At 36.9% G+C, this 25848-nt stretch overlaps 1 protein-coding gene across 4 annotated transcripts in view; it reads right to left on the reverse strand.

Moving 5' to 3' along the window:
• Positions 1-389: 389 nt before the first annotated feature.
• Positions 390-25848, reverse strand: part of TFDP1 (transcription factor Dp-1) — a 40413-nt gene continuing 14954 nt past the window's right edge. For 3 of the 4 annotated variants that reach the window (XM_050333251.1, XM_050333252.1, XM_050333250.1), the window contains 9 exons: positions 15671-15777; positions 11597-11718; positions 8234-8399; positions 7894-8040; positions 5637-5705; positions 4170-4321; positions 3452-3618; positions 2847-2925; positions 390-1727 (listed from right to left, as the gene is read on the reverse strand). In XM_050333251.1, the coding sequence (XP_050189208.1) occupies positions 1580-1727; positions 2847-2925; positions 3452-3618; positions 4170-4321; positions 5637-5705; positions 7894-8040; positions 8234-8399; positions 11597-11718; positions 15671-15777 (1157 nt within the window). In that variant the 3' untranslated portion in view covers positions 390-1579. The remainder of the gene's footprint in view (positions 1728-2846; positions 2926-3451; positions 3619-4169; positions 4322-5636; positions 5706-7893; positions 8041-8233; positions 8400-11596; positions 11719-15670; positions 15778-25848) is intronic. The other variant, XM_050333253.1, reaches the window with a different exon arrangement.

Consider the following 25848-nt stretch of genomic DNA (forward strand, 5'->3'; position numbering starts at 1 on the left):
ATCTAACAATGGAATGTAGATAAGAAAATCCATTTTGAGGACATGGGAATGTATGACAGAAAGCTAGGATTGAGAAATATGGGATGGAAAGTTGGGACAGTAAGCATGGGATTTTAAACAGAGAAGCTGGATTGGAGTACTAAGATTGACCTGGCATCCTGAGGAGAAACACGACTAAAATAAGGAGGTGTGAAAGGAGAGAGTATACCTGGTTATTGCTTTTTGCATCAGAAGTTACAGAGTTTTAAGGGCAAATTACTAAATCAAAGCAAAAACCGTGGGCCCTCTGTAGCGTAGATGCAGTACCCCAAGACAGCTAATTCTACGTCTTGTGATGAGAAGAAGTGAAATGTTCTAAAATAATCCTAGAATTAGAAAAACCACAGAGCTTGTTAAAAATGCCCATGCGCGTTTTATTAATAAAAACTAACAGTGCCAAGGTTAAACAAGTCAAACAATTATAGTCTCTTTATATTCCATAAAATATTACAGAAAAGTTTATTTGTGTTTCAACAAAAAGACTACTGTCTTAGAATAGGCAGCTGACAGTATTTGTGCAGTTAATTGTTTGTGAATAAATTTACAAAGACTACCACCTGCCCTGACATTCCTTTTATAAAAATGAACTATTAAAAATGATTGACAAATTTTGAGTTAAAAAACTTAAAACATTCTCTATATTTAATTTCAACTTTATAATAGATTACAGGAAGATGCTTATGAAACAAATACAAACATTTGTTTCAGAACATGTCTTTATATGATAGACTTATAAGTATGTAAACAACTATATAATAAAAAGTTTCCAAAGACTGCCTGTAAGAAATCAGGCAAATTTTACCATAAGCAATAAATCATTCCAAACCTTCAAGACATTTTATATAGCTGCACCAACTGGCAGTAAACATTTGCCAAAAACTTTGTAATTCATATGTCCCAACATACAGTGAAAAGTATATAAACTTGATGGAATCATAATGTTAGGTATCATTTAAGGGAAAATAAGTTCACAACAACATTCCTGGAATTTAACATGTAAAAAAGTAGGACGTTTCTTTCTTGTTTGGTTCTTTGGACACTGCATGATTAACAAAAAACACTACTACATTAGCTCACTATCCCTCAAAAAGTGGCATAATCAAAATACACTCCAAATAAATTGCCATTCGGTGTATTCATTTTACACAGAAGGATAGTATTTTATTTCTCAATGATGTGTCTACATTTTCTTTAGCAAACTTCGCAAGAACATTTGGGGCAAAATCATTTTCCTTCAAGTAAAAAAGAAAACCCAAACAAAAAAAACAGCCAACAAACCAAAAACCCCTAAAACAAGAGTAAATAAAGGCTCTGCATTAACACACTGGTATCAAAAACACACATCCACACCACATTTAAAAATATCCTACATAAAACAATCCTTGTTTGCTTATCAGAGGTGCAATTTCTAAACTCAGAACTGCTTACCAATATTCTCCTTGGGGGATGGGGCAAAGTAATTTGAGACACTTCTCCCTAGAACAATTTATTCCTGAAGCCTGCTGAATTTTAACAAAAAATAGTCTACAAGCAAAGGGCATCAGTCGTCATCATCATTTTCATTAAAATCGTCATCGTCATCATCATCATCCCCAACATAAGAAACTGGTGTTTCAACTCTGGAGCCACTGTACTGAGATCCATTGGAACTTGTAGCCAACATTCCATCTCCACCATTGGAAAAGTCACTAAAAAAGAGAAAGCCAGTTGGCATTGCTTAATGATTTCTCCCAATTTACTCTGCTCTTAAATATAATCATATCTAGTCCATTCTTCTAATGAATCTGCCACTGCCACTTCATAAACTGTCTTTAATATACGTACAAGCTGTCCCAGAAAAGTAGAAACAGTTTAAAGTAATTTTTAAATGGCTCTTCCTTTAGGTTTAATATAAAGTTTAAACCCTTTCACAGGCACCTTAGAAATAGGCTTTACAGGTTTCTTCTGAAGTATATTTAGTGTTAAGGCAACACAGTTATCTAAGCTCTGTAGTATTTTTACATAGCACTGGTCATTTGCATCATAAGTAATCGTGTCTTTCAGAACCACTAATCTTGATTCAAAGACCTGGAAAATCGAGGAATTGATAGCTTCTCCTTAGTTCTGTGATATTACATGGCAAACTGTCATGTGCTGTATTTTTAATTTTAAACTGTTTTCTTCTCATTGTGCTTTTCTTTTTTAGTTTAAAATAAAAAAAATATTAAAAAACTCTTTGGCATCTCGTATTTTTCCCTCTGTGAGAGTATCCCCACACTGAAACTCCACCTCCTCAAAAGATCAGTGTTCTATTTTAACCAAAATACAGACATTTGTTACAGATACGGTCTGAAATGTCTTGTTCCTACATGAATTAACTGTATCCACAAGTATTTTATTTTAACAGAGCCCAAAAATTCCCATCTCCACTACTACTTGCTATTTTGCCAATCTATTTCATTGTTTACTTTCTCTATAGTTTGATAAACTATTAAACTGAGACACAAATTCTTGACAAAATATCTTTTCGTATCTTTAGGGAAGTATCTGTTTCTTGTCACAAAGTCAAAATTAGGAAAAAAATCCCAACCAAACAAATGAAAAATACATCCAAGATTAACACCAATCTAACATATTTCTACTATACAGGAAAAGATTTAATAACACTGGTAAGAACCACTGTAAGAGCAATGTCTGAGAATACACTTAAAGCACATAACCACACCACATTTCATCAGAACAGAACTTGTTTCATGAAGCATTTAATCTCTAATTAAGTTTCTTTGATGACCACAGATTTTAAAAACTAATTGGTAATTTTATCCCACCTGGCTGAAAATCTTGTGCCATTTGATGCAGAACCTGATGATGTGACATATACACTGCTGATTGATCCCTGAGCCATTTCTGTAAAATGAACAATACACATTTCAAGAACATTTCAAAACACACTCATCTACTTCAGTGGAAATGCTTAATCCTTTTAAAGTCCAGAAAAGTGAGTCTTGCAACCGAAACAAAATACATAAAAAACCCCCCAAACATTTATTTTGAAGCAAGTCAGATGTCTTCAGTATTGTTATATAATGAAAACAATAAAAAATGAAGCTATGACCATATGTTTACACTTACTGCCTTTTGCCTTTGCAGGTGAACCAACCATAAATACTATCCTCTTCAAACAATAATACACTGCAAAGGTCTACTGTGGTATAATGCAAAATGTGGCTCTGGGAAGAGCAAGAGCCCATTCTCCCTCAGTCACTACATTTTCTGTTCCCTAAGGAACACTAAAAAGCACATATAGTTGAGAACTTGATAGAAATCTTTACCACAAACCAGCAGAAATTAACGATCTAAGACGTTTTCATGCTTTTTCTTAGAGATCTGTATTAAGGAAGAAAATAAAACAACTCTTCTTGGAGTAACTAACCTGTCACATATGGTTCCAGAGCTTTAGGAACCAAACTCCTTGCGATTTTTAGGTCCTCTGCTGAACAGCTTCCAGATTCTAGCCCACAAGCCATTCCCATTCGTTTTAGTACTTCTATATCATCGTGAATTTCAAAAGTATTGTCAAAATTAAATAGATATTCAAACCTGGAGAGGAAAATATGTCTCAGTTAGCTTAAATGATTTTAATTACCTTTCCAGTTTCAGGAATTGCAGCATTTCAAAAGCTTAACACGCGGTGTTAGTGACACATCACATCAAGAAATCAAATTTTTCAAGATTTATGTATTTGACTGTGACTGCTTACATTCAGCTTTTATTTAGCAGATGAAAAACACAGTTTTTTGAATCAAAAGTAGAGAACAGCAGTCCTGAAAGCAAAATCCATTTTCAGCTCTTCGGGCTGCATTTTACTGTGTTAAAGCCAAAGGAAAACACCACTTGGTTAAGTATAACACAAAACTTCATGAGAGCTGCCTTACTTGGCTTCTAATATCTCTAGATAGAAAGTCTTCAATAAATTACTAAATGTGAACCAACTATTCTATTTATTAAAAATAGCTGTCTAAAATGCATATTCTCAATCTACAAAAGGCATTGGTAAATTAATCTGTATTTAATTTTTAATAGATCTATTTGAACATTTACATGAACACAGAGCTGTACCAAAAGCCAGACAGAAAACTTTGTTAACTTACTTGTCATTTGAAATACTGCAGTCAATCACTGTCTTCTTGCTGGTGTTCACAATGATAAATGGCAAATGGATGACAGAATTGGAAGGTGGCGGTCGATTTGCCTGTTGTTCTGCTTGACGATTTCGCTGAACGAGGTTCTTAAAGGCAATTTGCTAGAAAAAGCAATAGTGATATGAAAGGATGAATTAAGCTTTTAAGATCACATTAACAAAAAAATCTTTCAGACTTCCAGCAATGGCTGCTGCAAGTAAATGCAGCAAAGGACAGAGAGCGTTTACCATAATCCTGCATGTTAAGATCAAGAAGAGACAAATCATAGTACTGAAAAATACCACACAGTAAAACTTAATTGAGAAAAAAATCCACATTTTAAAAACTACACCAGGACAGTTCCTTGGACAGATCCTTGACAGAATGAATAGATAACAATGACAGGAAAAATAAGCTTTCAGTTAGCATCTTGCTTCCTCTCCCTTGACTCTTTCCTACTAGCTATTGCACTCCAAAAGAACAGCTGAATGATTAATACTATATTTTTGCTGAAACAGTATGCTAAAAAAATTTGTTTGGGATTTGAATGTCTGACATTAGATTTCTGAATTACCCAGCTCAGATTAGTGAGTTTTTGCATCTTACCAAAACTGCTTGTCCCAATAGAATGTTCCTATTTTAAAAATTAGCAATTTGAAGAATTAAAAACTCAAGTTAACCACTGAAACTCAAGTTATAAATCTTACAGTAAGACACCAAACAATGAGAAACTATTTTTCTGGTCATGAAATCAAATGGAATCAACAGGAATTAAAACCAAAATCCAAAGCCAACACAGAAACTGATAAAAATCAGATAGCTGTTTCACAGCTGTCCGTACTTTCTGCATCCCAGAGATTTCCATTCCTACTGTGTAGGGAATGCAGAAATATATTTCAGTGAACCAGCAGCACAATGACTTAGGGGATAGACTACTGCTTCCCCTAGTGTACTACGGTAAATCTGGGAAGGAGTTCAGCAACTGTTCCACAGTACTTCAGCCACTTACAAAGCAGCGTCAGCGACTCCCCAGAAAGTCATGATGCAGAGCATTGTGACAGCCGACCTCTACAGTCACTTAATTTTATCTATGGACTCCGACACGGAAGAACATTCCAAATACAAGAACTGAACTGGAAAATTCAGAGTGTACAGTACGAAGTACAGCTCCTATCAGCATAAATCCTGCTTAAACATACCTGAAACTCCAAAAGAATTCATCAAAAGTCTTGGAAGGCTGCTGGCTTCCCCAATAGCCATAGCCCAACAGCATAGTCCCATCTAAACTACAGTGCCACATTAAAACTTCATATACCTTATCCTGAAATTTACCTCTAATTTCTAAAAGTTTCCCATCCCTCATATCCCTTGGGATAAAACAACAGGAATACAAATATAAGTTACCTTGCCCTATAGACAAGAGTACCTTGACTGTACCTGTAGAATGAGTTCTTGTAGTTGAGACTGTTTTTGCTTTATTCTTTCAATTCTTCTCTGTTTCTCCACCTTGAAACGGAAAAAAAGGTTTTAATAGTTTGTTGGTTTTTAGTAGAATTTTATACCAACATTTTCTCCCCTTAAAATCACTTCAATACCAGAGAACTGGAGGAAGGAGATATGATATCAATCATTAAGATTCTACAGATAATTTAGGGAATGATCACGACTCGCAACAGTACTACTGCTGGAAACTGAAACAAAAAGCAGAACTGGAACACTGGGGAATAAAGTACAACAGACTGGTAAGAAGCTAAGAACATATCTGCAAATAGAAGTTATGCCTCAAAGAATTACTGGAATTCTCTCAAGGAGGCAAAGACAGACCAGAAGGATCCACTTGACATAGAGCCTAGAAATACTGGAGATATTGGAGAAGATCCATCAGAGACACTTAAAGAAATGAAGCTGCTATCACATACAAGTAAACTACGCTGCCTTGCAGATTAAAGACACAAACCTTATTAACTGCCCCACACTCTCTCTCTCTCGCATTATCAGGACATATTTTACCCAACCTATTATTCTAATTTACATACAAAAGACAAGTTTAAAAATACTTAAAATGATTAATACTTGATGGGGAACCCCTCAATTTCCTGTGTTCTTTATAAACTATTCAGCTTGATATTCAACACTGTAAGGGTGAAGCTAAACAATATTAGATGCAATAGCAAAATAAGCTTTATTAGGTGTGACAATTTCACAAATTAAACATTAACCTCCACAAACTCATTAAAAAGAATCTTATTGCAAAACTTGTCAGGTAGTGTTACTAATAATTTAAATGTCAAGAGAGCTTGAAGAAACAGGAGCTAGAATACTCATAATGAAGCAATAACAGGGAAGGAAGGAACCCTGCAATTTCCTCAAGCACAACACATCTTAAGACTTCCGCTGTTTTCAAGACTTGTATTACACTTGTGTCTCAATTATTTAGTGGTTAACAGAACTCTTTCCTTTGCTTCTGACAGTCAATTAACAAGTTCTCTCTTTCTTTTAATCAGAAGTTGTCACTGTTGCCATCTGAAATACATGAACCTTCATTGTGCCTTATTAAATTCTAAGTTGCTTTTTTTACTTCAGTATTAATATTATCCTACTCTTCTTTAGGACATTATCAACCACGACATCAAATCCACCTGAATGAACCACGATTCTTTTTCTTTTGCTCCAACGTTGCTGGCAATGCCATACTTTGTGAGACAGATACAAGGAGATGTAGTTTTAAAATCCCTCCACCTTGATGGTTCCCTATTCAGCACACAGCATTGTCATCTTTGAACCAGTTCACCTTCCATACTCATCCTACTAATTATGCCCCAATTATCACTCTCTTAACAAATAACTTTCACTTGGGATGATATTTAAATAAATATCAGATTCATGATTAGATACTCTGTATTTACTTCATCTAGACAAAAATTACAGTACTAAATGAAAAATCAATTATTAGTATCAAACAACAATTAGAATTAGCCTTTTGTAGATAAGACTCCAAAACATTTTTGTTCCACTTTTCCCCTCACTTCGCTTCTACACTGATTTTTAGTCCTGCTGAAGGAAATTTAGACTTATTAAGAATAAATACAAAGTCTCATTCTATTCTGATAAAGTGAACTTACTTCAGTAAACCTCAGTAACTTTATTATCTGGTAAATCTCAGGATACTAAAAATAGGCTGCTAGAACTTATGAACTGCTTTCAGTACAAAACATTTCATTTCTTCCCCAAGACATGCAATACGACAGTCTGACACATTCATGTAAGACAACTGTGAGAAAAATGCAAGATTTGGAGCAATGGAGCTGCCTGTATATACTGATCTACACACAACATCTACCATCACAGATGGTATTATTTGTTTGGCATGTGGAAAAAACAAATCTTCCCAGCTCTTGAGCATCACTATCGATTGCAATGTTGGAAATACACATTAATCTCTAAGTTTTATTAACTTCCACTCAGAACCATTTCACATAACACTGTAAAAGCTGTATTTTTGACACAGAATTAAAAGAAGATACATTTGAACAACGTGGAAGTTGAAAAGGGTGTGCAGTATATATAAATAAAAGGAAAAAAAGAGTTGGGGCGTTGGTATCTCAGGAGGTTACATGCACATGTATCAGAACATACTAAAGCTGTAAACATTTACTCTAACACAAAGCCACTGCAAACCTCCTAATGCACATACCTCTAGATTCTGACATTCCTGAGCCGAGTTAGTAGGTAGACCGATCCATTTGATTTCCTTCTTCTCCTTAGAGATAATGTTCATGGCCATAAGGACATTTAAGGCATCATAGACACGTCGTCTAATATTCTTCTGGTCATAAGCCTGCTGTAGACATAGAACATTAATCAAAAACACACCTGTGTCAAAAATATTGTGTATTTTGTATATTACAGTAAATGGGTAAACTCAGTTAGGGTCTGACCCTGTTTCATTTAGCAGTAGGAAACATACAAAAATCTCAAAAGAGATTTCTCTTCCCCCATTCAGTTCTCCTGTAACTGACCTCCCATGTACTTACTGATTCATTTGGTGAAATGTGATTATCGGTGGTCGTGAATTCTGCAACCAACTCGTCTGCCACTTCATTGTATGAGGTCGTTCCTTTTCTTTGTACCTTCTCACAAACCTTCATAGAGAAATGACGTAAACCCTTGCCATTCTTCTCGCCCTTTTTGTTCCGCTTCCTAAATACATGGATAGCATATATTTTAAGAAGATCTGAACGTTGGAATATTTAATGTCTCTTTTTCAAATACAAGCACACGGCTGCCAAAAAAACAAGCCTTCCCTTTTGTTCTCCTTCTCACCCCTTCCCAACATTCTCTCCTATATATTTTTCCCCTACATTTTACAATATTTAACAATTCTAATATCTTGATGCTGAAATGCAATACAAATTCATTCTTTTGGCATCTTTGCTAGATCCAGTAGAATCACAGAATCATAAAATAGTCTGAGTTGGAAAGGACCTTTAAGGTCATCTAGTCCAATCTCCCTGCAATGAGCAAGGGCATCTTTAACTTAATCAGACTGCTCAAACCCCATCCAACCTGGCCTGGAACGTCTCCAGTAGCAGACAGTGAGCTAAAAATAGGGATATTCCTTGAAGAAGTCAGTAAAGAAAACCATCCAAACTTCAAGACAAGAAGAGGTAAGGGGATAAATGCTAAAATGTGAAAACTGCATTATGTAAGAGAACTTTTTGTGTCCGTTTTTAAAATTTTTGTTTGATGACAAAAAAAATTAGATACACTAAGTATTTTCTATGCAAGTCTGATACTGACTGAAGTCTGGTATTGGTTGAACTCACTAAACATTACACTATTACTATTCCACTGATTTGAAGTTATACAGTATGTGACGTTGCTATTGAACTTCAAAGTTACAAGATAAAAGCAGTTTAACAAAGTTCTCTGCTTCTAAGAAGTTTTTTAAATAAAATATTCCTTGTAACTTGAGGAAAATTACAAGTATTAACAAAATTAGTGTTAGCAATGGAACGTCACAATTCTCCACATCTCATTTCACTGTATAATTCTAAAGTGGTGGATTCTCCGTCCCTGGAGGTTTTTAAGATGAGACTGGATGTGGCACTGTCGTGGTTTTGCCCTGGCTCAATTTATTTTTATACTTCTCCATACAATTACTATTAGCTGAGAGAAGGTTTATGCAGACAAAAAGAGACTGAATTAAAAAAAGTATGAGTATTTATTATTAACAAGCTAAAACTAAAGAATTATATTTATAACAATTCTACTTAAGTAAAAGGTATTATGTATTTACAGAGATACTTTTCCCCCCACCTCCCTTTATATCAGTCCAAGGAGGAGAAGTAGTCCTTTTCTGTTCTCAGAATTCCAGCTCTCTCTCTCTCCAGTAACTCTGCAGCACTTTCGTCGCAGTTGGAATTTCTTTATCTCTCTCTCTTATTCTGTGTTGGCCTCCAGGGCTGGGCCTACCCCCCTCCTGGGTTAAAACCGAAGGCTGAGGGTTACTCAGGTCCTGAAGGGTCTCCTTCCATAGGCTTGCAAGGGGAAACTTGCTTACTATGGATCTTCTTCCACAGGGTTACAGGGGATAATGGTTTAAGAGTTCACCCCTGTTTCCCTATGGAGGTCCCTCCCCATGGGAGAACAGTCCTTAATTGACTTCTCGGCATGGGTCTAGTCTGGATCCCTTACTCGGATCCCAATATCCCACCTGAGCCATTTTCTGCTCCAGCGTAGGTTCTCTCTAGCACCAGCAGCACGGATCCCACACATGGATCCCAACATCCCTACCTGAACCGTTTTGTGTTCCAGCGTAGGTTCTAATACCCGTCAGGGTCATAAATCTTCAACAGCAGCAGCATGGGTCTTTCACTGAGATCCCAAGCTTATCCAAGCCGTCTCGCTTCAGCATAAGCATCTATCCCTTCGAGGGTCACAAAGTCTTTAACAGGACTCTGCCTCATCTGAGCCGCTTTTACTCCAGCATAAGGCTTTCTCTGTTAAAGTCACAAATCTCTGGTGCATCCACAATAAATCTTCAACAGCAGCAGCATGGATCTCTCACTGAGATCCCAAGCTTATCTGAGCCGTCTCGCTCCAGCATAAGCATAGATCCCTTCGAGGGTCACAAAGTCTTTAACAGGACTCTGCCTCATCTGAGCCGCTTTTACTCCAGCATAAGGCTTTCTCTCTGTTAAAGTCACAAATCTCTGGTGCATCCACAAGCTCCTCTGTGAGCTGCATGGGGGTCTCTTCACCCCAACAAACTTCTACAGGTGGCAGGGTTTTATTTTTCAGTCTTTACCCTGCTGAAGGGAGGGAGAGCGAAAGGGAGAAAAAGCAACTCTCCCCCCTTCGAACTTTTCTTCTCTTTCCTGTGCTGCCAGCTTCGACCTTGGAAATCCTGTTATCTCATGGCTGGAATTCTTCTGCAGCGGTTTCTCATCTAAGCAGTTCGTCTTTTAAAACCTTTTTTTTTCTTCACTCTCTCATAAGAGAGAAGGGAGGCTTCAGTGCTGCACCTGCCCCCCCCCCAGCCCAAGCCGGGGGAGGAAGGGGCCTTGGCCCTCCTCGGGCCCGCTACCCTTCTACATGGCTGCTGCTCCTAATTTCAACTGCGCCACAACCTTCTCTTCCGTTTTCTTAAAGATGTAATTAGCAAAGGCGTCACTGAACTTTTTGATTGGTTTTTTTGTCCGGAAATCACCTGGACAAAACCATCCTCAGCCCCAGAGATGGGCTGGTGGGCAAAACCACGACAGGCACTTAGTGCCATGGTCCAGTAACTGTGGTGGTAGTGGATCAAGGGTTGGACTTGATGATCTCAGAGGGCTTTTCCAACCTGCCTGATTCTATGATTCTATTTATGTGTAACAAGCCACTGATGAGAAATTTAGTCTTAAAGTAACTACATTTAACAAGAGACGCTTAAAAATAAGCTTTCATTAAAAAAAACACACCCAAAGAATGTATTCCTTTTATCTAATAGTTTTTCCCAAAAAGGACTACGTTCTCATTTCAAATTATACTTTGAGATACCCTTGCTCAATCAAAAACATACTGTATTTTTCTGAAAATACACCAACAAAAGAGAAATCACAGAATCAAGTCAGGTGAATTTCTGTGTCCTTTTAGGAGTGAAATTCTCTAAATGTAAGTAATGTCAGAATATCTACCACAGCTTACAAAAATATTCTGGATTCTTTTACAACAAATGAGGAGGTACTCATTCTTGTGTGACTAGACCTTAATGGTGAAGTGCTCTTGATGGAAAGATAAACAGACTGTCTCGCTCACACTGCTAGCCTGAGGAGTACGCACGCTATCATAATTAATATTAAAACAAAAGTTCCAACAACTTGTTAATTCTTTCTAACTTTTATTATGCTCACCCAGCAGACCAAGGTGAAGAATCTCCAGTCTGGTTCTGTGATGCAAAATGTGTATTAGGTGTATGTGGACTTCCTACCAGGATAGTATTTTGCGCTGAAGGTCTCTGAGGTGTACCAATTACCTACAGTAAAGACAAAATAATTTGGAAAATGATAAGTGTTCCAATATACTATTTAGTGACACAATTCAAATGATGCATTATCCAAACATTAATACTTATTTCTCCATACTTCCATTAGGTGCATCGAATTTCTACACACTAGCATAAAAACCTTCAGCCTATAGATTATATAGTGAGGGCACTCCCTAAGTAACATGCTTTTATGTTTTATCCTTCTTAAATGAGCTGTTCATGCTTGCTGGATTTCTTAACACTGTTCAACACTAATTTAGACAAGATCAAAACACACACACTCTCTCCAACATGGTAGTTTTGACTAATGAGGGGCTGAGTAAGGGCAAACTTTCCTTATCACTGCCATGTGTGACATCAATTCAGGCAAAACCTTTCCATTGTGAATATGTAAAGAGCATATACTCAGCTAATCAGTCTTCCAGCTTATAGGTAAGTGGTCCTGAAGATGTGCTGATTTGCTGATCAGGCACAGAACCGTGCCCTCCTATCTCTGAAACTAGCTGAAACAGAATTCCCGCTTTTGCAGATGAGGATTGTTATCACTGAACTGTTATAAAGCTAACATTCTAGAGAATATGGATTTAGGAAAACAAAATGATACCATACGGACTTCTGTTTTGTAGAGATATGCCTCCTTCTTGGGGGTACATTTATCTCCCAGCAGAAACAGCAGGCTGCATCCCTGACACAGGTAAGTGGCACAAGCACAGAATGCATCTAAACTCATAACCACCCGCTTGCCATAATTTCCTGCAGCTACACTCTGTTTCAGCAGCAAAACTTTAAAATTTCTTTCTCAGGACAGCTTCAATAATTTACCCTCAACAAGAGTAAAACAGAAAAACTGAAAATGAAACATTGTATGTGTAAAAGTTAAAATGAACAAAAAATTTAATAACCTTCAAATATATAATGCAAAAGGTAGTCTAGTGACTATGAGATGCTCATGATTTCAGCTGCCTGGAACTTCAAACAGCTGTATGTTTTCCCAAATACTGTCTCCTTATATTATGTCATCTCTCTGAGTAGTTGATGTACAAATTTGTTACATCCACTTCTGACAGCTAGAAAATTTTAGGTACTCCCCTCTCCAGTAGCTTTGATCCATACCTGATATGTTTCTAAATTTTATGGAATGCCAAATTCATAAATCATAACCAAAACTTCTGATTGTGGGAAACAGAGGGTGGGGACTGCCGAACAGGCACAGGATACATCTGAACCTGTTCATTTTCTTCCCCATGAAAAAAAAAATACTATCAGGTCTGCTGTCAAGTGGTCTGGCTCCCCAAATGTCTCGACCATGAAAACCACCTGCATGCTATTCAAGTAATGCAGACTATGCAACCAAGGAAAGCTGTTAGCCAGGTTTTATTTATTGCCTCAGATGTAATGACACAAGACTGCAAGACAAGATTCAACACCTTGCTTGCAGAGGTTCAAATTAGAGGGTCCCACTCTGCTCCATAGCTTCCTAATTCCACAAGGAGCCCCACCATCACCTTGGTACCACATCTACAATTTATATCTCTGTGAAGTAAGGTGAGAGCCAGATGAGTACGGGGGAGGAGGGGATGAATTACAGTTGGGAGAAAAACAAACCATTTGGCAGCAGCAAGCCCTGGATCTCTACTGGGCTCAGTAGCGTCCTGAAATACTCAACAGTACAAAGGAAGAAATCAAGTGTATACAAATTCACAGGCTCATTTTTAGAGTGGAACAGTGAAGTCTGGTTAACACATTCAAAACCTACTCTGCATTCTCATTCTAACTCACAAAAATCTAAAAACTAGCCAGAATTATATGCTTTAACGTATCTCTATTGAGGAAGACTCTCCAGTCCAGTACTTCAGAATCTTCTAAGCAATTGCTCAATATTATTGGCTCCTTAACAGAAATGCTAATGCCACTAACTTTTACTCCAAAATTCATAAGCAACAATGACTGAAAGAAGAGAGTTTAACAGTACTGAGTCACTGGGAACACCCTAAAACAAAATCTTATAGATAGAACTAGAGGATGGTTCTGGAGAAAACAGATGGACTGTGAGTGGGAACCAAAAGTTGAAAAAGAAACACCTGCTGTTTCTCTTAAGTTTCCTTTTTTTTCAAGAGAACAAGATTACAGTTTAGCTCATTAATAATCAATAAGATCAGAACAGGAAAAACATCAAGACAGCCCAAACACTCCACTGTACTCAAGAGAAAAAACTTATTTGAGGACAGTATTAAGAAAAAGAAATCAGACTACCTGAAGAAAGAACAAAAGCTCAAAAATTAAATATTTTAATATTTAAAACCTGGTTTTGCCGAAGTTAGAAAGTTAAGCAGGGTCACAGGCCAACTCCTCAGCTCTGCTTCCCAAGAACATTTTACCCATTAATGGAAAATTCATCTCCTCTTAATTTTCAGGGGATGAGAGGTAATTTTTTTTATAGTTCTTGCTATCACCTTCAGAACTGTTAAGTCAAGAGAAATGTATTCAAAACTTCTCTCCCTGTATATATACACACAAACCCACCATTTTGTCTTTAACATACAACTAAGTATATTATTTTTCATTTAATATACTGTTATGGGCCCATTCTTTTACAAACAAAAAAAAAAGCTAGTATTTTCAGAATAAGACAAACTGCTGAAAAAAAAAGACTGCAAATGGAAGTTTCCCACATTTTTAAAATAATGTTGTGAGGTGAAATTAATCACAGATAATATAGCTGAAGATTTGTCAATTTAAACTTGTTACAGAAGACACAAGAATGTATAACTTATACATATACACACACACACACATAAAAAAACAATTTAGTCACTGTTGAAAATTTCAAATAAATCATCAGATGCTTTCTAATCATTATTATCCCGTGGTTTTGATACTTCCAAGAAAAGGTTTTCTAATCTACCTGAAAGAACATTTTAATTTCAGCGTTAAGTCAGTATGTATGTAGTCTCACAATAATGCCCAGAAGGGACCCCCTCTGTGCCATTATGGCTTATGATTTATAATTTAAACATTCTCCTCCTACTGCTGATTACTGATTTTAAAAGAAAAGAATGCCTAACTACTCTGAATTTACTTGTTTGGAAATTTATTGATAAAACACCTCCTACTTGAAGGAGTAATTTCATTCAGTTAAACTGATCTCACTACACTCACTTCCAAGTGGCTACAAGAAGTGAGTTAATTCACCACCACTGCTGGACATGCAGCACCAGTGAATGATCTGCACTACACCTGTACAGCTGAAGGGTACAGTTTACATGTTCAGGCAGCCTCAATTATAAAACACTCCTTAGAGCCAGCTTAAGGGAAAGGCAGACAGGAAACTGCCTTCCTATCAAGAAGAAACCCAAATATAAGACATTCCACTTCAGATGTTTACATGTTACAGTTGCTCTCCAAAAGACTGAGACCAACTATACTCAAGAGTTTTAATTTTGATCACTACAAAAATGACTTATCATAACCTATACATTACCTATTGCATCATTAAATTCTTCGGAACATCTCATTTCATATACCTCACACAAAGTTCACAACAGGTATTTAAGCAAAAGGGCATCTAAGATAGAAATGTATTTCTCTGTTCAATTTTGTTCCACCTAACTCCAATCTCCACAAAAATATGCTTATGGACTTTATTTACATTTCCCTATGCCAGATTTCAAAGCAGAATCTGAAAGAGCCACTGGTTTTAAATGGTAGGACTAGCAAAACACAAAGCCACCTCAATAGTCAGGTATCTGCACGCTGATTTGAGAGTCATGTTTGAATTTCTTTATGTAAAAGAACATTTGTTTTAACATAAGTCTACTGAAATTAGAAACAAGCTTAGACTATCTGCCCATGACAACTGACTACCAAGCATATTTACAGTATGTGTAAACAACAGTACAAGCAGTAAAAAAATAAAAAACAAATCGTAAAGTCTCCTTACCACTTGTTGTGCAATGTTGACATTAGACTGTCCGAATGTTTTTGGCAGGAGCTGTTTTCCAATCGTATTTACTGTAGAAGGATGAACAGCCAATAGAGAAACAACCCCTAAAACAAATACACGTAGATAGCTTCAGGTCAGCCACATGGTATTATTTTAGCAATTTCAGTCTCATCTATACTATACCAATGCATATTAATAGAAACTACCCCTGAACCACAGAGTCTCAATATAAATGCAGAATTTACACATTTGAAGGAAAAAAAAAAAATAATCAAGATTCACAGTACGTTCTCTCAAACATTCTCCTATGTAACCTTACAGGTCAGTGATCTAGTATGAACATGTTTTAATTCCTTGTATTCCAGTTATACTCTCAAAGCAGAGTAATAGAGGCAACAAAATGCATAATCCTCTCCTACCCTTATCCTCTGTGGTTACTGAAATCTTTTCCAGCACCACCTGACAAACATGTCCAAAGCCCTACAATATGGTATAGTCTTCTGAGGCATGCTGATCTACAAGAGGTGAAATTTGGCTAGCACAGGCCTTTCCAAGAGAACATTCCCAATTGTCCTCTAAGTCCCCTCCCAGCTGAAGGAAGGGAATTAAAGAACATTTTCAAGAATCCTTTATTTCAGAAAGATACATGCAACACAGTAGAACAACCCTGCAGGAAAGGTTGCTCTCTTCCTGTTCGTAACCCAAACACAATCAGCAAGTATAATCAACTAAAAAAATACCAAGCCAGGTATCCTCTAGCAATTTGATGCCCCATGACACAGTTTAGGAAACAAAACCAAAACCAACCCAAAACAACCAACCAACCTCCAAATGGAACAACCCCCACAAACAACAACAAAACAAAGAAAAAAGAAGCAACAAATACTACAGAAAGAGAATAATTAGACAAAACAGTCTTAAAATACCGGAGACATTTATTTTGCTGAAACAACTGTCATCTGATTGTCAGGTTAAGCAGTTGTTTCCCTTGGATCACTTTTAAAGGGGCTTGGGGGGTCAGGACTTGGCACAACGCTCATTCCTCTTTTTCCCATTATCCAATACAGAAGCAATAAGTAAGCATTTTACAAGGGTTGCATCAGAAGGGCCTTAACTGGTCCTTGATGCCTACCATCCCTCTTTGCACATTCAGGAAATCTACAGGAAGTTGAGGACAATTCAAATCTTGTTAAAGTCCTTGCTTTTCAGAAGGCTCCTATTTCCCAGCTCTTGTTACCAAACCATGTCTAACTGACAGCTTAACAGTAGAATCTATTCTCAGTCCCCTGTGGGAGGAACATGATAATGTGTGAGCAATTTATATTGTGTGTTGTAGTTTTATAAACTTTTATATAGTTTTATAGGTACTATAAGTGCCAAGATGGCTGCGAGTCTCTTTGCTAGAACAAAAGGAAATCAGTGCCAAGAAGAAGGTGGAGTTTGATAAAGTAAATAATTGCCTTGTTACCTTTTAATAACCAATTATAAATGTATTTGTAATGCATGTTTACATCTGGACAGTGACTTGTAACCAATTATGTGCTTCTTGTCATGAGACCTTGTTTTCAGATACTACAAAAACTCTGAGCTATCCTAATAAATCGGACATATTGCAGATCTTATAGGTCGTGTACTTATGTCTCGGAGCCTCTCTGCCAACAGTCCCCCAAACAGGACGCAGCAGCACGTCCTTCTTCCATTATTAACCCACTTTCCAGTGTTCTTTCAGAAAGTCAGGAGCTATCTTGTTTGTAACATAAGTCTGTTATGCCTTCCTGTCCCTTGAAGTACACTCATCAGTATCATGGCCTGAATTGTGTTTGTTCTTCCTCTCTGTAGAATACAATAAATCAGTATTAACTACCCTGGCTAGTAGTGCTTGTGTAGCTGCTTCTCAGCTTCCTGCAGTGGAGGTCAACACGTCTTTTTTTAGTCGCCTCCTCATTGCTTTCAAAATAACAATGCAATCTGAAAATTATATTTCCAGTACAAAACAAAGAGTTGTAACTGCTTTCTACAGTTAAGACACCTCATCTATTTGATCACTTTTCCATACCTTTGACGGTTCTTGTTGCCCATACTCTCTCTAGCTCTACCTACCCTTTCTTTTGCAGAGGACAGGGATAGATGCAGTATTCATGACCTGTAGGCTACTGTATAACTCTATAGTGTTTTCTACTTTATTCCCTGTTCCTCTCCAAGTAATTCACAAAATTCAACGTGCTTGGTCTCCACTAAACACCAATACCACATTTCCATAATGTAACCTACCACTAATTCAAGATCTCTCGGGTGTGAATAGCTCACCTGGGGTACTCATTGTATCTCGTTTGGTTTTCACCAATCATTAACCCAATGGTTAATATGGAGGGGAAGGGGACCGCCCCATTCTATCACACCTTAGTTTTTTTAACAGGCTGATTAAGAACCCTGATAATTTTTTTTTTGTTATTTTTAAGAAATTCAAGGACATCACACTGATTAGATAATCCTTATCCATGTGACTGTTGACTCTTCCGTGCATGACTTTGATAAGACATAACTTCATAACTTCCCTTTTCCCCTACCTCTAGAAAACCCCTGTTAAAGCCTATTTTCACATCTGTCCATACACCTACTGCTTCTCTGGCATGCACTCAACCAATACACCTAACAGAAGTCTGACTTCATCATCTGCAGTCATTTGAGCTCTTCAGAAGCCGGTGTAGGCTGTGTGGCTTTCTTTCCTTCTGATACTGTAAGAATCATACACAGTTTGGACTCAGGAGGACAGAAGCACCGCTGCTAGGTCCTTACAGGTAGACAATTCTCCAATAATGATTTCTAACCATTCATGTTATGAATTTTTTCCTAAGATAACCTCTAAATAAATAATAAACAACTTCACAAAAACCAATACTGCCCTGAGACTCTCCCTAATCATCTTGATCATCTCTCTACTTTTCAGATGCACTCAAGAGAGTTTGTTTGTCTGGTATGTTTAAAAATAAAGTAATTCTTTATGCTATCATGTTGTTTATTAAAAAATTTTATGCAGTCAAGAAAGACAAAAAATCTGCACTCGTGGCGATGTAACTTGACACAACAGTAGAGGTGAGGAGTCAGTGGTTAGGAAGCAGATGCCCAGGAAAGCACCAGGAGGTCCAGGCAGACAACAAGCAGCATGCGACCCAAAAAGTACCTCCCCTATACTAACAACATCCTGGGCTGCTTTTGGGAAAGTACAACAGCACTTAGTGATTGATCCCTTTTCCTTCAGCATCCTTTAAGCTGTCCATGGATTACTCTGTTCAGTTTCAGGGGCCACAGTGCAAGAGAGGCACTAACAAACTGGAGAGAGTGCAGCAGGAAAACACCGGTACGGCTCAGGTACTGGAGCATATCCTGTACAAGGAGAAGCTGAGGGAGCTTGGTGCTTGCAGCCTGTGCAAAAGTTGAAGGTGGAGCAAGGGGTGTTATTTGTGGAAGTCTAAACAATGCCTTCAACTATTAAATGGAGAGTTATAGAGACGACAGAGGACACAGCAAAAGGAAAAGAGGGGATGGTCACAAGGTGCTGCACAGCAAATTCCAACTCGGAAAAAAATTCACAGAGGTAATACATGGTAATAGGCTAAACTGCAGGTTTCTCACAGATACACAGCAAAATTCAATGACTGAAGGGGTCTGTGCTTTCAAAACTGACTCTGGTTTGAAGGAAGAGTTAGATTAGATGACCTCCAGCCTCCCGATTAATTTGATTTTCTGAACAGAAATAGTTATCTTGCAACTAAAACATCTATGTGAAGGGAAGAGCACACACTGTTTCTTTAAAGTTTTTAATTACATTAACATTTCCTGTGGTGCTGTGCCAGAGTTAATTCATGCAACTGAACCAACCTGGCTCTATACAGAAACTGCAAGGTACATCTGTCTGTGCAGCACAAGCTGACTGGCAAGGAAAAGTAAATGTAACTGCGAGAACAACAACACGTGCTTCACAGTTCAAAGCAAAGTCAAAGTCAATTTATAAAAGCTATCATACTAAATAGCAAGGAGTATAACTGTTCAATCACACAGAAAAGAGAAAAAACCTGATTTTTTAAAAAAGCATATTTTCAATTTGCCTCTGCCCAAGTGAATCCTCCTATATTCTCATTTGCCTCTCATGCAAACATTTTTCTCATACTCATTTGCATTTTCATCAAAGGCTCATAATGTGTTGTGGTTTTGTTTGTCAAGTATACAAGCAGAAATAATTTTATTAACTTAGCTTTGCAAGTGACTGACAGCTCAGTTTCTCAAAGGAATTTTTACTAATCATTTCTTAATTACTACTACTCCTAACAGCAATCACTGCAATCCAAATAATCCTGTACTTTATGGACAACATAAATTGTGCATATTACAAATTACAACCACAAGTTTGCAAACAGTGTTGCTGGCACCAAGGCTTCTTCCTTTTCAAAACAAACAAATTATTAATACTGTTACTTCTGACTTTTTTTTTTCCTCCTTAAAGACTTTGAAAACTGCACAAAAAGGCCATGTAAAGCAGGAAAAAATGTATACAGAAGGATATAACTACTACTACTTAAATTCTCAGTGTCCCAAATGTTTGAAAAACCACTTTTTAGTACAAGCAACCACTAAACCTAAAGGGAAGTAGAACATATGATGTTCCAGGATACCTCCAAACCCAAGATAATGATACACATGGAATGAGGAGTAATGGCATATAAAACTTGCCTAACAAAAGCAGCAGCACCCTTTAACAAAACCTGGTATTTAGCTGTCTATAAACAAATACGTGCTATCTTTGATGACTTGCTGCATTCAGGGGAGAACTTTTGAACTGGAGCATTGTTTTACATAAAAACAAATCAAAGAGTTTTACCAAAAAGAAAGAATCCTTTACAGACTTTCAGCAGTTTAAAGGACTGGTGATACAGTCAATTAAGAACATTTTAAATAACTTAAGATGTACAGAAAAAAGACACAGTACATCTCAAATCAGAGGAAGGAGTGCCCTCTGCAGACCATGCTGTAGATCTCTTGAAAAGCTGACCACTCCAGTTCTGAAACAGTAATGACTCTGAATTTGGTGTTCAGGTCAAAGAGGATGGGCTGAGTTACTCCCTGTCCCAGAAGCAGAAATCCCATTCATTCTAGGTACCATACCATTTTCTGAAGTAATCTGCCTTTATGTTTTCTTTACTTGTGAGAGCAGTCAAACAACTCCATTTATTGATAATGCAGTCTCTAACAAATTAAGTCTTCTCAGTCTGTCTCCTAGCAGAGAACAACTATTCTATACGTGAGAACTTGATTTGGTAAGAAGGTAATTTCGCAAGCACTTTCTGAATTATTACAACACCAAAAAAAGAATGTACAGAATAACAGTGGTTTATCAGAATGCAAAATAATTCCTACCATCTCCTGCAACAGTCTCAACCAAACTCTGTCCAGTAGACCAGTTTGGAAAAAAAATGTGTGACCAGGAGTTAAGCAAAGGGTCACTTTAAGGTAAGTCTAAAGAAAATTAACCTTTCAGGTGACTTTTTGGAGCTCAACTGTTTAGAACCACGCTTATGAGCTCAGCAAACTTATGTCTTAATTACATAATGAGCTTTGAAATTGATGCATTTTAAGAGAGCAGTTAGAATCTAGAGTAAGGACAGCTATACAACTCAAAGGCAGAAACGTAAAGCCAGCCTCAATACAGGTCAAATAGGACATGCTCTTAAAAACATAACATTACTATCAAGAACCTGGTAAAACTTGTATCTAAGAGAATATCAGTTGAAGAGCCCAACAGTCTCTTCTGGGAGACAAAAAAGAAAGGACCAGTGATACACGAGCAAGATTTAAGGAAATTACACAAACACAAGATTCTATGGCTACTGCCACTTGCGAGAAGGTCAGATGCTACCTGGAGCATTACATTCCTTACTTTGTGAATCTGAAAAAAGTTTATAGGAATAAAAGTTACGTAAAGCCAGCATACCTGTACTCATTAAAGATGCAAATGATTGATATAAGATTATATGAAGACTATGAGAATGTTCCTGAAAATGTTATAGATTCAGTTTTGGCAGTTTTATGTCTGTGGATTTTTAATTCCTTTTGAGAAGAAGAGACAGGAGGAGGAGGAGAGGGAATTTGACTTCAATATCACAAACAAAATTCCATACTGAACGGAATTTCAGCTCCAAACCTGTTCATCAAAACAACTGCTTAGAATAAACAGAACACTAAATAACAAATAGCAAACTAATCTTAAGGTCACTGTCTGCCCCTCTCCTTCCAGCACGCCAACCTTCAATCCCAGGGTGGTGACTAGAAAACTGTCTGAAAAATTAACAAGTTTGGAATCAAAAATTGAACAGACTCTCTTATAGAAATGTAAAGTAGCTTGAGTACACTTAATCCTTTGCAAAGGTTCTTTTTTTCCACTGAAAAGCTCTGGGTTATCGGATTAGAGATACAGATTTCTCTGAGGGTCTCTGCAAGTCACGGGCCTTATTTCAAACATTGCTATAGTGTTCTAGAAGTCCTCACATTAGACTCACTGATCTCTAGTGATGGCCTTTACTTCTCTCCATACCATCTTCAGCTATTTCTAATTTGCCACTCAAGAAAGTTGCATTGGGCTATTTCAGCCATGAAATAGCTGATGGCTCAGTGTGCTTTCAGTAGTACCTTCCTCCTTTGTTAAGAACCAAACATCTGTATCGCCAGCTAACAGAAATGAAAACCACAGGTATCATTCAGAACTGCAAATATAAAGAAGGTTTCTAACTATTTCTTTGGATGCTGTTCAAGGCAAAGGATTTATTTGCAGTATGGAAAAAAGTAAGAAAAATTAACTACTTAAGAAGTAACTCCCATTAAGCAAAAGTACTATACTATTTAGTTGAGATACTGTCAATAAAAACTGACAAAGAAATTGCCTTAGAGCATTTTATCCCATACACTTGAAAGTTTTGGTTGCTCACTTTTACTTGGCTTTCTTCTTCCACAGAAACCTCCACAAGCTAACTCCAATTCCAGGGCTTCAGCAAAAGACTGATTCCTCAGATGTCACTCCTGTGACACTGCAGTTTCTAATCGCTCTCTCACCACCACCATATATATTTTATGTTATTTTATTAGTTAGTTATGTGTTATTTTTCAGAAAACACTGGATTCTTTTTGAGGGTATCAAACTACTATAGGTTATGACAACGCACAGACGACTGTCTCTAGTTGTGTGCCAAGTCAAGTAAAAGCACCTCTACTTACTGATCAAGTCATACCACACTGTTAAGACAACAAACACGCTTATACAGCAATACTGAGCTTTTGTACAGAATCAATCTTCCCTAGTGTGTGGTACTTATTTCTTAAACCAACTCAGACTTTTAGGTGATTCTTATCATTCTTAGATATGACTACTAATAGTTCAAGTATTACAAACCAGTCTTTCTAAATCTGTCTTGAAATAAACTGTGTGGTCTACTTTTAGATTTTTTAAAAAGTCTTTTTAGATTTTACAAAATACCATTTCTATTTCCAGGAACACTTTTATTTCCTGAGCTTGACTTTTAATAACAGTAATAGGATGTACCTCACTGCAATAATACACAGGCATTTTATAACCAATTTCAAGAATATATGTTTGCTAAAGCATAATTCATGGGCTCTGCAACTGATCTCTAATTCTATTCCAGAGGAACAATTCCAGTCACTGTCAAAATTCCGGGAGTCTGAACTTGCAAGTGAAAATAACCATAACATTACATTGCAAGAATTTCTTAGAAATAAAAAGAACAAGACAATATTAAAGTTAGGCAGTGTTGAAATATGAGTCTATATACACCCTGAAATGTTACGTTTGACTTCTGGTTTTTTATTACCAAATCAGAAATGTGAGTAACATTAGCCTGTAAGATGTGAAACCTTATTTTAAAGTGTAAGAGGTGAAAAGAGCTAGAGACGTACAAGTATTTTCCAGTTACATACCAATAATGCCACCTACTGGCATGAGAGAAGACCCAAATTTTCTATCCGAGTAATTTTTAAATCAAGAGCTTTAATTTCAACATAATATTAAATACAACTGGTTATCTTTCCCCTTGCACTCATCTGAAGCAGATAATTTCTTTCATCCAAATTTCTTCACAAGCAAAGGACAGGATTAGAATTGAACAGTATGCTACTTAATACTGAAATATCAACACTAATATAAATATGGCAATGACCAGAATGCAGCATAGTCCATGACTAATTTACTCAAACTTATGTGCATTGTGCATTATAAACAAAACTTACTGAGGTTGTTGTTTGGGGGTTTTTTGGGGTTTTGGTAGGGGGTTTTGTTTGGTTTTGTTGACGGGATTATTTGTTTGTTTTGGGGGTTTTTAAGGGTTCATTTTGGTTTTGTGGGTTTGGTTGGTTGGTTGGTTGGTTGAATTTTTTGTTTGTTTTTTGGGTTTTTTACATACTATTTTCTCCTCTTAAAATAAATAAAGTCAGTTTCTGCTTTAAAACAAAAATCCTAATCTGGAGTTCATGACTGAGACCAGTCACTCCAAAATGAACTACCGGAAGCGTGTCCTCACTTGTTAAAGTAAAATGGTTGTCTACATTGTACTTGTTTCTGACAGTGGATATTAATGAACAGTCAGGGAACGAATGTATGGATAGGACAGAGATTATTCCCTAACATATCACCTCTCTCTGATTCTACAGCTTCACGACTTTCTAAGCAAGCAGTTGTTCAGCATAACTGTTCAACAAGATGAGTGATGTTCCCTCTTCATTATTCATCTAAGAAACAACAGCAACATATTCTAATAAAACTCAGTCTGAAAGTAACCTATTCAGAGTTACCAGATTTTTGCTGCAGCAGATTAAAAATTTACACAAGTCCATTCACAGCCTATCCTGAAAGCATTGCAACAAAGCTGTTTAGGTTGTAAGAATTTTTGCATCTTAACCAGTTTTGGCCAGAAAGGTCAACCTTTGCTTGTTTTTCATAGTTGATTCATACACCTACCAGTCACATATTCACCTTAGAGCCCTTCGACGAAGTGTTACAGGACCATTTCAGTAACAATATTCTGCTCTTTCTTTTTAACTGCTTCTGCAAGCGTGTTCTTATGACCCAGCACACAAGCCATTTTTTTGTCCTCTACCATCCCTCTAAAACCTTTATTCTTCTGACACCCTAACTCCTCTCCTCCTTTCACATATGGGTAATAACAAGTGGAAACTGAAGCAAGTCATACATTTCTTGTTGAATTTTCATTCTTAATTCGCTGGATCTCAAAGTTGGACTTTTCCAAAAAGATAATGGAATGCACCCTCTGATACTATTGATACAAGGACCGTGATGCTGTGAGAACATAAAAAGAATTACTTCAAAAAGTAGCCAGGTTCCTGCATTCTCCCTGAAAAGTCTGCCCAACTGTTGCTGTTGTGGGCAGCAAACTGGGGTAAGCGAACCACTCGAAAAACCAACCAACCAACCAATCAAAAAATCAACCACCACTTTTAATGATGACCACCAAAGAAAAACAGGAAGACTTTTTCCTGATCCCCTTCAATTCATCCTAAGAAGTAAGTAAACGAGACACACTTCTGCTACCCCACAGAAAGCTTACTCCACAACTGCTCTGGACTGAATTGTGAAATTAAGAGAAATTTTGCACAGATTTAAAAGAACAGCAGAGAACTGCACTCTTTTGGTATAATGACATATAATGTAGTCAACTACTTATAGAAAGCCCTAGTACTTTTGTGTACAGTAGTTACACTTCAAGACATTTAAAGACTAAACAAAAACCCTACAAATTATAAAAAGCAGCACAGGAAAAAAAGTACTATTTATGTGAATAAATTCTAAAACGTATCTGAGTATTTTAGTGACAATATATTTACAATTTTAATCTCTGATTAAGATTACAGAGCCTGCACATAAAACATAGATAAATTAGAGGCAAACCACATAAACTCATCAAGCCAAGAGAAACAATTGTTTCTTCTCAATATTAAGATTGGGTTGATGTCCATTACCTTTATAAAATGCCCCTAAAAGTAATGAGATGCAGAAATTAACAGAGGACAGCTTAGTTTGCTGTATTAGTCATAGTGGTACACATCAAGAGTAGAGCTCAACTCTCAAACCAAACAAACTGCAGGCCTGTAATAAA

The sequence above is a fragment of the Myiozetetes cayanensis genome, unplaced genomic scaffold (genome assembly GCF_022539395.1).
Source record: "Myiozetetes cayanensis isolate MyiCay16 unplaced genomic scaffold, myiCay2020 scf5-8, whole genome shotgun sequence".
Classification (NCBI taxonomy): Eukaryota; Metazoa; Chordata; class Aves; order Passeriformes; family Tyrannidae; genus Myiozetetes; species Myiozetetes cayanensis.